Here is a 15,838-nt window from a genome sequence, read left to right on the forward strand (position 1 = left end):
CAGAGAGACACAAGATATAGAGTTCTAAAGAAGTGTCAGACTTGTGTAATATACCTAGCAACATTCCTCACCTCGGATTTTGGTACAGTCCAACTCCAGTGTATACAAAAAGTATTTGTTGTAGCAGTTTAATACCAAGCAATGACAAAACAAATTGGCTTTGCTTTTCTTAAACGCGCTTAAGCAAAGCTAGTAGGCCTGGCTTTTTGAAATGGGAAGCATTTGGTAATAGTTGGGTAATGTTGTGTATGCTGCTCTCCGCTGCCCCAGGAAGAAAAGTACCATAATGAAGCAACCTCTTGGGTTACGACAATAGAAGCTGGGAGTGGTACCACTTTGTGGAACAGACTGCAATAGCAAAGGTAGGTTGTATCCTCAAAGTGTTACAAGAAGGAGACAGAGATTGAAGTTTGTGTTGTAAGTGCTGAACTTAAAAGGTATAAACAGCCTAATATTACATAGTAGATACATTTTACAGGAGCCAGTCTTTAAAGTGTACTTGCAGGAATATTGTTTGCATACACTGCTTTTTGTGAATAGAAACTGGACGCCCAGCAACATGTAATCAAGACAGTAAAGTAAAACAAGCATTAGCAATGCAATAGGTCTCGCATTAGTGGAAGTTCGAGCTATTGGTGTTGCAAATGCCAATGTTTGTCTGTTATATATATTTTTTTTTATTTGCAGTGGAGTGATCATTTGATCTATTTAAAGAGATAAAAAGGAAAGGGGATGGAGAGCAAACAGTGGAAAGCAGGGGGGGGGGTATGAATAGTGGTTACACTGCTGCCATATCGCCGCATTAAACGTGGATTTGCCTCAACACTAACCATGGGTAAACAACATATAAAAAAAGGATATAAATAAAGTGTCCTTTAAGCAGCGAAAAGGTGTCAACAAGTAATATAACGTTATTACACAAAAAGTAGAGCATAAGTAATCCCATGCCACATAATGAGGCGTGCGCCGCGCTGATCTTAACCAACGCGAATGGAGTTGATAAAAACAAATTACCAGCTTCCTCGTCTCATCTAAAGTGCCAATGTGGAGGGTCGAGAGGGTAGGGAGGAGGAGACAGCTGCAGGCCAGGAGAGGGAGCGAAGAGCAGCTGCTTGGAACAGGAAGCAATTAACAAAGGAAGAGTCGTACTGCGCTGTGCAAAAGTAAAGGCGTGTGTGTTAAAGGGCGGTGCTTAGCTCTGCAAAGGGCGTAGATTATGAAAAAATAAAGGCAAGTTTAAAGTGAAAGCTGCACCTATAATAAAGACTTGATGTTTTGAAAAGTGGATACAGCGAACCTCGCATAAAAAAAGCGCTCAGCCGCTATTAATTGAGTGAAAGCGTGGCATGTTGCGCTCTGAAAAATAAAGACATTGTGGTTTAAAATGGTAAAATAAAACAAGACGGAGGGCATTGCTGTGGGGAGGGGGGAGGAGAAATGCGACACGGCGGGCAGGGGTGGGGGCGGAGCGGGGAGAGCGGCATGAGGGTGTGAAGCAGCAGGGGCCTTTGAAGTGAAGCTAAGCTTCACTTCAAAGGTGTGGGAGGAGTGCGGCTCAGGCAGAGCGCACGCTGGGGGAAGCTTGTGGGGCGGAGCGGGAAGAGCTGCTGGGGAACAGATGGCTGGCGATTTGATGCAGTGCACGCGCATTTTAAGTCAATGCGCTTGCGCATTGACCTAAAAGCGCACGTGCATAACATCAAATCGCCAGTTAGTTAAAGTCTGTTTAAGCCCCTATAGTCTCGCTCCGCCAGGTCGCGAGACCTAACAAGCGAGCTTGCGTGGGTGATTAGTGACTACAGTAAGCCTGTCATATAGAGAAACAGAACGTACTTCCGAAATAAAAGCAAGACATAAACCAGAAATTTGTCATGCCAGTTAAAACATCAAAGAGTACAAATTGATTCTGAAACATAAGCTACACGGTATGTTGCTTCAGCAGGCTAGCAAAAGTACTACTTGAGTTTATCACCATTTGGAACTAATAAGGTGGTCAGCCCATGCAGGCAATGGCAAACTATGAAATACGATGGCTTGTGTGTGCTGACCCAAAGCCATGTCTCTCTGTACTACTTCATATGTACCTAAAGTATTGGTAACATGTAATGTAAGGTGGATTTGTAGAGGGCTGCTTGTCACTCTTGAGGGTGTCTAATTACTGTCACCTAGAGCTGTCTGTAGCAAGATCTAAAAAAATAGCCATACTGAAAAGTTCTAATGTTACCATTTCAGAACTTTTTCAAAAGTTGCTCTGCAGTTATTTGAGTAACCTTGCTTCTGTCCCGTTTCAGGAATGTTTGTACAAGCTGAGTTTGGAAAGCATTTGTTTGATCGTAATCCTGGTTTGTGAAATGCCTAGGCAAGAAGAGCAAGCTTAGTACCTGTTTGCAGGTACATACTTAAAAATGGTTCCGACAAAAATTTTTGGCCAAATATATTTTTTTTAGTAGACGTATTTTAGGGAAAATTATGAACATTGACTTGTGAAGCATCACAGGATCTGAACATGAGTTTCACTGCCGACCATACATTTCCCAGTGCTGGTTCTGCAATATGTTTTTCTTTTTTGCTCCACCCTAGGTTTGGTGGCATCTGCCACAGCATTGTAGCATGACCGCATTCCTAGAATTCTGATAAAGGAATGCTGTTTCCAGCAATGTGTGTGTGACACTACTAAAATACTGGTTGGCTTGTCTGCTCGTAAAAGCAAGAGTGGCAATGCAGGTGCCAGACCCAGAGTGCGGCTGTGCTAGAAAAAAATGGCTTGCTGATAGAGACCTGACACTTGGCGTGTATGACGTGAGGTACCACCCACAGCACTTTATAGCCACAAAATCTCTATGCCCGGAGTGTAATCGCATTGCAAGCTTTCATAAAATGTAATGTCTGGTTTCATTGAATATGCCTAATCTCGGTGTGAAGGATCTCACCATCTTCAGTGTGGTACAGGGTACCTATTAAACTGATTGCATAGAAATAGCATTGGCTCATGGCCACCTTCTATAGTCGGTTTAGGATATAAAATGTATTGTGGCTTAAAACCCCAACATCTCACACGTTCATAATCCATAAATGATTCAATTGGGAACCCTGGGCTCCAGTGATGATTGATTAATTGGTGGGGTCCACCAGAGTCAAAATGTTAAGAACCGCTGGCATGGGGTAGTGAGTCAGCCCCCTTCAGCTATTAGCTAACTTCACTGTGAGTGACAACCTTCGACCCTGTGAATGTATGACTCCACAGTGATCAGCACTACTTGCATTGCTCACCTTGGTTCACTGCGTGGCCTGAGCACAGCGAAACTCGGACATTAAATGCTTGTAATTGCCAAATACAAAATATGGTGATAGTGAAACCCAGGCCTATGGAAGAGAGCTTGGTGTCATTTATTGTTCTTGTTGATGCAGCATCGAACATGCCCACCGGTTCCAATAGCCATACCTGCTGTGCTTCATTAGTCACTGTAATGCCAGAAACCGGTCCCCGGAAGCTTGTTTCCTTCCCAGTGTAAGAATTGGCTTTTGTAGTCTGGTCTGCCCTGTTCCCATGATGCACTGGGCCAGGGACAGACTAATTTGCATACAGCCAGGTTCTGAAACTGGGATGGTGCAATGAGCTAAAAAACGGTGTTGGATCTAGCCCTGATCTCTTGACTGGGTGAGAGTACTCTGCTTAATTCAGAGACTCTGTCCATCACCACCCCTTGTTGTAAATAATTTTGTCCACCCTAAGCGTGGAAGGGTATACTCAGATGTGAGTCCCTTGCTCATTGCACCATCAGGATTCAAGCAAGCCGGGCCGAAGATGGCTGTAATGCCAGAAACCGGTCCCCGGAAGCTTGTTTCCTTCCCAGTGTAAGAATTGGCTTTTGTAGTCTGGTCTGCCCTGTTCCCATGATGCACTGGGCCAGGGACAGACTAATTTGCATACAGCCAGGTTCTGAAACTGGGATGGTGCAATGAGCTAAAAAACGGTGTTGGATCTAGCCCTGATCTCTTGACTGGGTGAGAGTACTCTGCTTAATTCAGAGACTCTGTCCATCACCACCCCTTGTTGTAAATCATTAGTCACTGCAGACTCATTTGTGAGGTGAAAGGCTCAGTTCTCCATCTATGTGTGCTTCGAATACTGTATGTTTGCAAGCACTGTAGATAGCGGCACCGAGGAGGCATAGGGAACGTGGCAATGCAGCAGCAGTGCCCGCAGCGCACCTTTAGAGTGAGCCTGGGCGGCGTTCTTCTACGCCGAACTCAGCGAAGTGAAAAAAAAAACCTCTGCATTTATCCAACACACTGCTGCGCTACGTGGAGCTCTACAAGCACTGGATTGTGTTAGATAAATGCTGTTCACAGTGATTTTCAGTTCCAGATGCTTGTCCGCACTGTGCCATCATCGCGAACGGCACCATGCACAGCGCAAGCGGGCGCTGCTTCCTTTCTGCCGCTCAAGTAGATTTTTACTCGAGCGGTAGCTTTCTCAATGCGAACGGACAGCTTCTCAGCGCGAGCTGTTGCGAGCATATGCGACCACTCTAAATGAGAAAACTGACTTCTTGTATTGGGAAATCTCACCAGGAGGTTGATTTTCCGCGCTCGCCAACTTGATGTTGATGATCGCGAACGAGGAAAAATCTCGCCGGAAGGTAGATTTTCCTCGCTTGCACTGGCCAACTTGACGTGGACTAATGCGAGCGAGGAAGAAAACTCCGATAAACGGAGTTTTTTGGAACTCGGCGAGTTCCATTTAACGCAGAGTGTGGAAAACTCAGCGAGCAGAGTTCACCACCCAGACTTACTTCAGAGCCAAGATATATTGCAGTTACACTTCGCAGGAGGAGCAACTGCCACCTTGAAGTATGGCCTGTGCAGGTCAGCTGATCAAGACCTCCAATGCAACTCCGATGTGCACTGTGACTACTCCAGCCTGCCCATTTTGTATGTCCTGTGTCTGGCAGCCTGCCAGGAAAGTTTACAAAATGAGCATGCGACCAACGCTAAGAGGTCATGTGGCAGCAGGGAGTTAGTCCCATATCTGTTCTGGGTGTCGGCAGTGTAAGCAGCAAGAGTGGCCCGTGAGATTCAGGAGGGTGCAGGCACAGCTGACATACTATATACACTTACAACATATCAATGGAATGCAAGCATATAATGAGACGGATTGACCAATAGAAACATGCTCATTCTTCTGGGCTAGCCGAGTGATTTGGGAGACCTGTATTGTGTGTTGGGCAGGTGGATGTACAATTACATTTCATAATTTCCCATCCATATACAGAATGCCACGCCATTTATGCGAACAGATCGGCCACTGCACAGAATTTAGTTTTAAGTCTGGCTACGCAGTTGGAAGGTCTGATAACTCTGGTGCATTTCAAACGATGTTTCGCCCATCTACTTAAACACATTTGCTTGTATCTAAATCTCACATTCAATAGATTAAAAATCACAAACTCTAAAATTAATCATCGTAATAAAACAAGCAAGGGCTTAAAAAAAATAAAAATTAAGCAACAACATTTCCAAAAGTCGACGTCCATTGGTATCAGTTGTACTTAATGTCGAGTTTGTGGTTCACACACTCATTTACACCAGAATAGTGAAACTCTTGGATAAAAAAAGTACATTTTGTTATTCTCATTTTTAAAATGCAGTTGAGAGCGCTGTCGCCAGTAATACCGCTTTGCAGTCTCCTTCAAATCATCCGGAACCTACGGCAAAAGTACAGGGAAAGAAGATCACTGGGTGCAGATAATAGGCCATGAAGCCATGGCCTTGTAACGCACTTTTTGAGCACACATTTGTATGGTCTCGTAAGTCAATCGGGCAAACGGGCATACGGGTTGCTTGATAGCATATCTTGTTTGTTCGTATTTCTTTGTGACTGATAATGGGCTTATCCACAAATAGCGCAACAGTGAATGTCTACTTAAAGAGAAAGGACACAAGGGCCTTACAGGCGTTGCGGGAGCCTAGTTAGCATAGAAGTGGATGATTCAGCTTTTTCTCATTCCAATATCAGTATCCGTAGTTTCTAGTGTTTTATGGGTCATTAATGTGATATACAATAACTTTTGTGAGCAATTCTGCCCCTCATGTAGATCACATTTTATTCAACTTTAAAAAAAAGTCCATTTAATGTATTGTATTTTTATGGACAAATGTCTGAAAATAATATTTTTGATGATGATGAATTAATTCTAGTCTGCCATCTGCATTTATTTCAAGGTCACAGTGAAATCCCAAAGGACAACTTAGACTTTCAGTGCCAGTAAGTTGAGTGGCATTACATTGTACAAGGTACCATATATTATTTACCCCCCGCCCCTCGTAACAATAATCAATCAATCAATCATGAGTTTGTTAAAGTGGTTCTCACCCATAAGGATCTCAAGGCGCTGGGGAGGAGAGGGGTGCGGGTTCTAGTCCATCAACGAGGGGGTCTGTCGAAGAGCCAGATCTTGAGGTTTCTCGTGAAAGTGAGGAGTGATGTCTGCCTGAGGTGAAGCGGTAGGGCGTTCCAAGCACTTGCCGCGAGGAAGGAGAAAGCGCAGCCTCCTGATCTGGTCTTTCTGCCGCGTGGGGGCCACAGCGTAGGAGAGCTGGGCTGATTGTAGGGTTCTTTGGGGTGTGTGGAAGTTGATACAGCTGTTGAGGTATGCTGGTCCGGTGTTGTGGAGGACTTTGTGTGCGTGGGTGAGGATCTTGAAGGTGATTCTTGCCTCGATGGGGAGCCAGTGGAGTGTGCGCAGCTGTTGGGAGATGTGGCAGTGTCTTGGTAAGTTGAGGACCAGTCTTGCGGCGGCGTTCTGGATGTTTTGTAGCTTGCGGATGAGGTTTTTGTTTATTCCGACATAGAGTGCGTTGCTGTAGTTGAGTCTGCTGATGACAAGTGCGTGGGTGACGGTTTTTCTGTGCTCTAAGGGGGGTCCATTTGAAGGTCTTACGTAGGAGGCGGAGGATGTGGAAGCGGGAGGATGTGACCGAGTTGATTTGCCGGTCCATTTTAAGCTCGGAGTCAAGGATGATTCTGAGGTTGCATGCATGGTCCGTGGGGGCGGGAGGGCTGCCAAGGGCGGAGGGCCACCAGATGTCGTTCTAGGCGTCTGGGCGTGGGCCCATGATAAGTACTTGTTGGTGTTGAGTTGTAAGCAGCTGCTTTTCATCCATTTGGCAACAGCTTCCATGCCTTCTTGGAAGTTGTGTTTGGCTGCGTTGGCTTCGTTTGAAAGGGAAAGGATGAATTGAGTGTCGTCCGGGTCAGAGACAATGTTGAGTCCGTAGGTTCGGATGATGGAATGAGGGGAGCCATGTAGACGTTAAAGAACGTTGGGCCGACGGAGGCCCCCCTGGGGGACTCCGCAGGTGGTTGGTGTGGGGTCCGAGAGGAAGGGGGGGAGGGGTGAGAGCCTGACCCGCTGTGTACTGCTGGAAAGGAAAGAGTAGATCCAGTCGAGGGCCTTGTCCCGGATACCTGCGTCTTGGAGTTTGCGTATCAGGGTGCAGTGGGATACCGTGTCGAAGGCTGCCAAGAGGTCGAGTAGGATGAGGGCTACTGTTTCTCCTTTGTACAGTAGGAAGCGGATGTCGTCTCAAGGAGGGCGGTTTCTGTGCTGTGGTTTTTTCTGAAGCCGGATTGTGACGAGTCGAGGATGTTGTGTAAAGATGCGTTATCGTTATTTATTTTGCTTAGTAAACAGTCCGGCATTTTATTTAGCTTGTGGCAGCCTTGGAATGAGGTGAAACCTGTACACTTTTTAAAAACGACATGGTGTTAAGAATTTCGGCCAAAAAGAACCATCTCTGCAAGTGAGTTGCGCTCAAGCATATCCCATGCTGCGTCATCCCCCCCTAATTCAATCAAATAGGGTTCTTGTGAAGCGCGACTACTCGCCCAATAGGTTTTCAAGGCGCTGGGGGTGGGGTTGGGGGGGGGGCGGATTAATTTGAAGTCTGGAAATCTTAATACGAGTCTGACTGCGAAAGCTCTCTTTTCTCCCAAAAGGGTTTCGATGTCTGTCTTAAAACATGACGTTTCATAGTACTGGCAGGCACTTTTTGACTTTTAAGTGTATAGTTTGTAGAAACTGGTGAAATATTTTTTTATTTGGCATAACCTAGAGAATGCCGGCCAGTAAATAATTTTGTTAATTGTCTATCAGATTCCGACACTTGATGGCCGGGGCTGACGCTGGTGCATATTCATGAAAGGGGGTGGTGATGGACAGAGCATCTGAATTAAACAGAACACTCATACCCAGTCAAAAGATCAGGGCTTGATCCATCACCGTTTTTTAGCTCACTACACCATCCCAGTTCAGAACCTGGCTACATGCAAATTAGTCTGTCCCTGGCCCAGTGCATCATGGGAACAGGGCAGACCAAACTACCAAGCCAATTCTTTACTGGAAAGGAAACAATCTTCCGGGGACCGGTTTCTGGCATTGCAGCCGTCTTCGGCCCGGCTTGCTTGAATCCTGATGGTGCAGTGAGCAAGGGACTCATGTCTGAGCATACCCTGCCACTCCTATAGTGGCCAAAACGATTCATGAAAGGGGGTGGTGATGGACAGAGCATCTGAATTAAACAGAACACTCCTACCCAGTCCAAAGATCAGGGCTTGATCCATCACGTTTTTTAGCTCACTACACCATCCCAGTTCAGAACCTGGCTACATGCAAATTAGTGTCTCTGGCCCAGTGCATCATGGGTGAGTGTTCTGTTTAATTCAGATGCTCTGTCCATCACCACCCCCCTTTTCTGAATCCTTTTGGCCACTATAGGAGTGGCAGGGTATGCTCAGATGTGAGTCCCTTGCTCACTGCACCATCAGGATTCAAGCAAGCCGGGCCGAAGACGGCTGCAATGCCAGAAACCGGTCCCCAGAAGCTTGTTTCCTTTCCAGTAAAGAATTGGCTTGGTAGTTTGGCCTGCCCTGTTCCCATGATGCACTGGGCCAGGGACAGACTAATTTGCATATAGCCAGGTTCTGAGCTGGGATGGTGCAGTGAGCTGAAAAACGGTGATGGATCAAGCCCTGATCTTTTGACTGGGTACGAGTGTTCTGTTTAATTCAGATACTCTGTCCATCACCACCCCCACTTTTTGAATCGGTGCATATTCCAAGGCATCAGAAATTTGTTTACATCATAGCCAGCTAGGGTGACATTTCCCTTGACCGCATGTGTACATCTACCTAAAAAGAAGTGCATATCACTAACAGGCTCTGTATACCAACACTATTTTTTGTCAATGTCTTTTTCTTTTCATTCTTCTTTTACATTTTATTTTTTTAGCTATCCTTGTGTTTAAACATGTCTTCAGGTGACAGCTATTCAAAGCAACTTTTCTTTGCAAATAAAAATCATATTTTCGAATGATGTGTGCTTAAACTAAAAAGTAAAAAAAAAACTTAATAGACATACCTGAGAAAACACCAGAACTGTTCTTTGTAAAATTGTATGCAATGGTTAATATGTTACATTTATGATTTTTATTACAAGCACATGGCTTCCAAGTTCAGGCTGTTGCATGTTTTTGTTTTTCATTTGTTGGGCGTATGCTTGAAACCTACATTTGAATTCAAATCACCATCACTCCTGCCAGCCAAGGCCAGACCTATCGACTTTAGCAATTTAGCAATGCTTGTTTAAATTTAAACCAATCTACTTGGTACCCTGGCTGTGTCCTTTCTTAGTGCATATTCTCAAAGGGCCACAGTCTCGAACTGATTGAGGGGTTCAGTGCACCCTTCCCACTTCTGAAAGGAGGAGCTGGCCCTGCCGTCCATTTCTAGTTTAGTAGCTGTGTTGGACCAGGAGGCAAAAACGTATCAACATGTTCTTTTTAGTTAAAAAAAAACATAGCCCCACATCTGTAAGCTTGTGTTACTTCCCTTATACTTAATCATTCTCCCGGGAATTGGGACTGTAGCTACTCTTCTAGCCATTTCATTTTTGAGACACTGCTCTGCTGCTCCCTGAAAGAGTGTCTATGTGCATGCTTTATAGATTTCATGTATTTGAGGGAGTGGGCTCTGGACAGTGCGTTATTATGGAAACAACTCAATGGGCTTTGCCATACCCATAAAGCTGTTGGTCTCCTTATGGTCACTGACTATAAATGGACACTTGGATGCGGTTTATTTTAGGCACAGCCACCCCAATATCGGCTATGTATGGACCATGGATTTGGCATGGGTGCATACTTACACCCCCCCTTATTCGTTTAATATTCTGCGGTCCTGGGAGATGCTCCACTGAAGGTGATCCTTCATGAGGATCAGAGTTTATATAGATTGTGCAATACACGGATGACACTGTGATAATGGACTGGAGTTAGGTGGGCCTCTTTGGGTTCTGAATGAACATTATACAATTGGGCTGTATGCTAATGTTTAGAATTATCAACTCGAATATAAAAAGATTTACAAAGCTACCCCTAATCACAATTTAAACTGACGTTTTGAGTTTAAGACAGCTGGTGTAGCGGAATTATTGTCTGGAAAGTTTAAAACAATACAATATCCGAATGAATGTGTGCATAAAATATGCTGGCTACTAACGGTTTTTGTTATTAGATTTTCTATTTGAGGAGTTGGCTGCTTTGGGGTAATGGTTTTATGAGTTGACATTTTGGATAAATTGTTTAATATGTTAATATTTGGAAATCACTGAAATACTATGAATTCATTTTACAATTTATATAAACTTGATTACAATGAGAAATTGACACACTTCTCGATTTAAATTTAGATTCTAATCTTCTGGTGCTCTATGTAAGCTTTTGCGAACTCGTACTGCCCACTACTCCGAGCTCCATTTTGTGTATGAATGTGTTGCTCATTTAAAGCCATGTTTAGCTTAAGCCACGCTTGCTTCTGACCTCAGAATAGGTGCTCGTAGTATTCAGTATTGCTGCTTGTCATTTGACTGTCTTGTCGACAGAGCTAACTTGTTCGTAACATTTTCATTATGTTTGTTTCAGCTCCAACCTTAACATAAATGATGTCCTGGGGAACTATTCCTTAACTCTGATTGATGCCTTGGACACCCTGGCGGTGAGTTGAGCTCAACAAAAGTTAACAATGACTACTTTTCTTTCTGGAGTCTGATGATAAGTGAGATGTGCAAACAAAGTTTTGGCTATGTTTATCTTTACTTCTCAAATATCTTGGTTCCTCTCCTGTTGTGTAACAGTCTTTGTACCTACACCGGTGCACAGCTTTCAGTGCTATCTTTTCTTTATGTACATCGCTGACTTTGAAACCTTTCACCCAGGTGTACACGTGCCACTCTTCACATCGGTCTGCAGGTATAGTTAGGACCATGATAGCCTTGCATCTAAATTAAGATTTTCACTTATGTCTTCCGATGGCCGCATGGACTACCTCAATAGTTCACAAAAGTTTATGTACTGCATCTGTTGCAAGGGAAGGAGGAGAGTGAGGAGTGGGACGTTGAATACATGTTCTTTTGGGGCTGAGCAATGAAGCTTTTTCTGATTGGTTTAATGTCAGATATAGAACTGTGTGAGGTATGGGGTAGAACATGGGTGATTTTCCAAATCTCTTTTATGCTGTTCTACAACAGTCGGACCATTCAAATCCTCACCAGTTTGCTGCCCTCTGGGGGCCTTGTTGAGGACAAGTGCTGTATGCATTTTATTTGAAACCGTAAACACCAAGCAGGGGAAGGCCAAACAGCTAGTCTTTTCCTTGTTTAAGTTTCTAGTCTCAAGCCTGTAAACGCTGTAGGATTTACTGGATCCACTGAAAATCTTGATCTCTTTGTCAGATTGTGTTTGTGCTTGAGTGGATTGCTTTGCATATGAACCAGTAGGCCGTGTGACGTGGGCACACCATAGGGAGCCAGTGTAGTTCTGAATGTAATTCTGGTGAACCTGCACTAGACGGACCTCCGTCGGGAGAACACTCCTGAAGGCAGATAAGTGAATCTTGGGGATGCCAGACAGCAAGAGACTGCTGCTGTTTTCAGTAGAGACTTGTTCAATGCCTTAATGGCAGTTTGGAAATCAGGTATTAGTTTGGCGGACTATATTATGTGGAACTGATATTATCATTGGTAGGTGTATTTAGTTGTGTGCAGTGTGCCTCAAAGCGAGGTTTGCATCTGTGTCAAAACCAAAGGGTTCAGCATGTTGTGCAGGGTGTGGAGTGGAACATTGCAGCCTTGGTGGATGAGCACAAATTCTGACTTTTAAAGCAGAATTTCGAAGATTAATGTAATGACCTAAAGAGACCTTCAGGCTTTTTTCACAGTGTTGTATGCCTACTTGTCAGTGTTGTGAGTTGAGGGACTATACAGCCCCTATGCCAAATGCACAGCTCTGTGCCGCTTTTAGCGTGCACTTTTAATTCATATTCATTTATCAATTCTTAAATCTGTAAACCATTTATATCCATATTTTAACTTCTTTTAAACATTTATTTCACTGATCTATTTTCAGTCCAAAGATCGGGTTCCGGTGCCAATTTTCAAGTTTCTGACATTCGAACTGTGCCATTCCAGGCCTTTTTGAAAGAATGCGATAAATGCAAGAAGTCCTTCGCAAGTAGTCATTTATTGTGCAGTTAAAAAACCCAATGCATTTCGGGCCTCCATGTGCCCTTCTTCGGGGGTCACTACAAATAACGATACAAACAAATAATTAACATTGTCTCTTAAAAGCACCATGTCACAACGTAATTTCATCTATAGATATTGAATCATAATACTCGTAACATTACCCACCCGAGCACTACTTTCATGTGGCTATCATTATTTACCTAGGTCATCATGCGTCTAATCCTTAGTATAAGGGTGTACGTCCTAATATCCAACTTAGTATGTTATCCCATAACTCATTCCAGTTTTCTTCCCTCCCATCCAGCGTAAACACAAGCCGTCCCTTTAACACTCTGTGTTCCAAACGATACCTTCGTGAAATCAAACCTCACGCGCTACTTTATACTTAAGCTGTTCAACATGTGCTATACTCGCTGTGAATATTATGTTTGAAAATATATAATACATACTTTCACTTTACTACTTTTACAGATTGCTAAACAGATATGTACTCCTACCGCCCTGTCGCTTACCTAATTCAATGATCTGCAAACGTCTCCCGCCCTCATCCTGATCGTTCAAGCCGGTCTGGCGGGCCATTTCCCACCCACACTTTTTAAAGCCATCCACCCTAGTATACTCTCTCCCAATTCGCCCCAAGTCAAAACGCCTCCTAATGCGTCATAATCTTGAGTTCTAGGTAAACCACATTACCCGGAGTGCATCACTTGAGGAAATGACACTATCCTTAAACTTACAGTTTTTTTAAAAAGCACTTTTTTGTATGTCAATATGATTCAACAGTCTAACAACATAGATACTCGTTGTTGGTTATCTTACTTGTCAGTGTTGACATGTTCCATCACCAGTACAACTCCAACGGGCTCCAGGTAGTACTTGAAGCTCACTAGTTGAAGGATGGAGCATCGAGGTTTTCGGATGTGTTCCGATCTGGAAACGATCATTTGAACAAGTTCGACTCTATTATTATGGTTCAATAGGAACCGTTGTAGGATGGAGTTACCAAGTTCTTTCTGGAGGGTTTGGTGGTAGACTGTGAAGAAAACTACAGTGAGGACCACTTAAATAATCGTAGATTCAGTGTTAGGTTTGGGCATGATCCCAGACTGAAAGTCCTGTATTGGCCCTTGTTTTTGATTTTTCTAATGCAGCTGGTGAATTACCTTCATTGATCTTTACAATAAGATATACATGGCTGATCAGGCAATTAGCAAGACCGTCTTGAATTATTCATGAGGAGCAGAGTCCGACTGACCCTCAAAGTCGCTAGAAGGGGTCTTGGGTGAAAAAATTATGATCATATTTAACATTGGCATGAGGGCTTCAACATCTACATGAAATACCTGAAACAGGCCACTCAGGCTCTGGTACTCTCCAGAATTGACTATGGCATCGCTACTCTGACTGGAACAGCCAAATCACACCTGGGTCCTCTGACCTCTACCCTTAACGCCGCAGCAAGAATGGTCACAGGAACTAAGAAATACGATCACATCTCCCCGGCTCTTAAGGATTTGAAGTGGCTCCCTATTGACCAACGAGCCAGCTTCCGCACAGCCTGCCTCACTCACAAAGCCCTGCATACAGGCAAACCAGAATATCTGGCTAACAAGCTCAAAAAGGCCGGTCAGTCAAGGAACCTCAGAAGCTCCAACACGCTCCTACTCATTCCTCTGAAATCCCAGAAACACAAAACATCCAGCAAATCCTTTGCGGGCAATGCTCCAAAGATATGGAACGCCATCCCCCCACATATCAGAATGACCGCCTCCTTCCCGAAATTCAAGATGTTACTCAAAGCCCTCTTCCTTGAGCGCTCTGGATAGTATTATGAACTCCACATTTGACTTTGAAAGTCCATTTTCAATGCGTTCCCAGAGCCGGATGACTTGCTTTTGACTCTGCCCTGTTTTGCGCTCCTGTTGTTATTGTAAAGACTTTTACTTCACCCATGTGCTCCCTACCCTGTTCTCCTTCCTCACTGTCTTTCTGATGCCTATTTGTACATGTTGTGAAGCGCTCTGACACCCTCGGGTTCAGCTAGCGCTATACAAAACTTTAATAAAAAAATCTATGCTGAGGTGATGCACTCCTCTTGTATTGTAAGATGCTCTTAGTGAATATAACATGATTGCCAAGTCATTGGCAAAGATTGTGTTGATAGTGTTGCATAGTGGGATCAACACAATAAAACCGGATGCGCCTCCGTTTTGTATAATCTGGAGCTTTTTGCCAATCTTCACTTTAAATAACTTGTTGGCTGCAGTACAGAAAGGTGTGCACATTGCTTTTTATACATGACGAGTGCTCTGGTTTGGAAGCAGACTTAGAGTGGCTGCAAAAACAAAGCATCGACCCACTGAGGAGAAAGGCCTGGGGTTTCTACAACCAGACAGTCTTCTGGATACATATATGAAAGACTCCTTGCTTACTAAGGAAGTACAGTGTACGGAGTCAGTACTCCTTGCCAGTAATGAGAGCTACTTTGGTGGCTTAGGGCACTGCTGTGATTAAGCGAGGGCTCTCCACTATCGCATAACCAATTACCCTTGTAATTGGCATAGCAGAGTTTACCCCAGCATTAAAGAGAGCAGAGTTTGATGTCTGGTTGCAGGCAGGTTGTAATAAGATTGGTGATCTGTATGATCACGAAGGGTAAATTACCTTTCCAAATCTGACACTGGTTAACACTCAACAAAGTTAAGGCAATGGCCAGTAAACTGCTGCTTCCATTCAAAACGTGGCAGTGAGTTGCATCAACTCCATCCCCCCTAGGGTCAGTCCTCACCACTGCGGTTCTGGTACCGGCGGATGCCGGGGACTAGAGCCTCTAGTCCGAAGGGAGGTTCTTGGGACTTTGAAAGTTGAAAGGTCTCTAGGGTTTCTTGGAGGCCTTGCAGAGTTCCTGGAAGAACAGCAGGTCCAGTGGTCATACCGCTTTCATGTGGCAGGGTTCTTGCCAGGTTTTGTCTGCAGCTGTTCAGTTCCTGGTCCGCCGGCGGTTGGCTTCTGTCTTCTTCTTTGGTCCGTTGAATCGTAAGGCCAAGTCTGGAGGAGCCACCTAAGTACTAAATTCAGGAGGCGTTTTGGGGAGTAGCAGGTACGACCAATGGGCACCTCACCTGGGGTGACCACACCCTTTATTATGCCACCCTCCTGTGGTAGGGGGCATAGACCTAGCCCTGATTGGAGGTTTTCCCCCTCTTCAAGATGGCGAGGACTGAAAGTTATGTTTCACCTCGTTTTCCGCACCT

General features: G+C 44.4%; 1 protein-coding gene across 1 annotated transcript in view; it reads left to right on the top strand.

Moving 5' to 3' along the window:
* The window catches only part of EDEM1 (ER degradation enhancing alpha-mannosidase like protein 1), a 131,183-nt gene that overhangs the window by 22,842 nt on the left and 92,503 nt on the right, over nucleotides 1–15,838 (top strand). Inside the window, exon 2 of the mRNA XM_078661665.1 lies at nucleotides 10,984–11,056. Within this exon, the coding sequence (XP_078517791.1) occupies nucleotides 10,984–11,056 (73 nt within the window). The remainder of the gene's footprint in view (nucleotides 1–10,983; nucleotides 11,057–15,838) is intronic.

This window comes from Lissotriton helveticus, chromosome 9 (genome assembly GCF_964261635.1).
Source record: "Lissotriton helveticus chromosome 9, aLisHel1.1, whole genome shotgun sequence".
Lineage (NCBI taxonomy): Eukaryota > Metazoa > Chordata > Amphibia > Caudata > Salamandridae > Lissotriton > Lissotriton helveticus.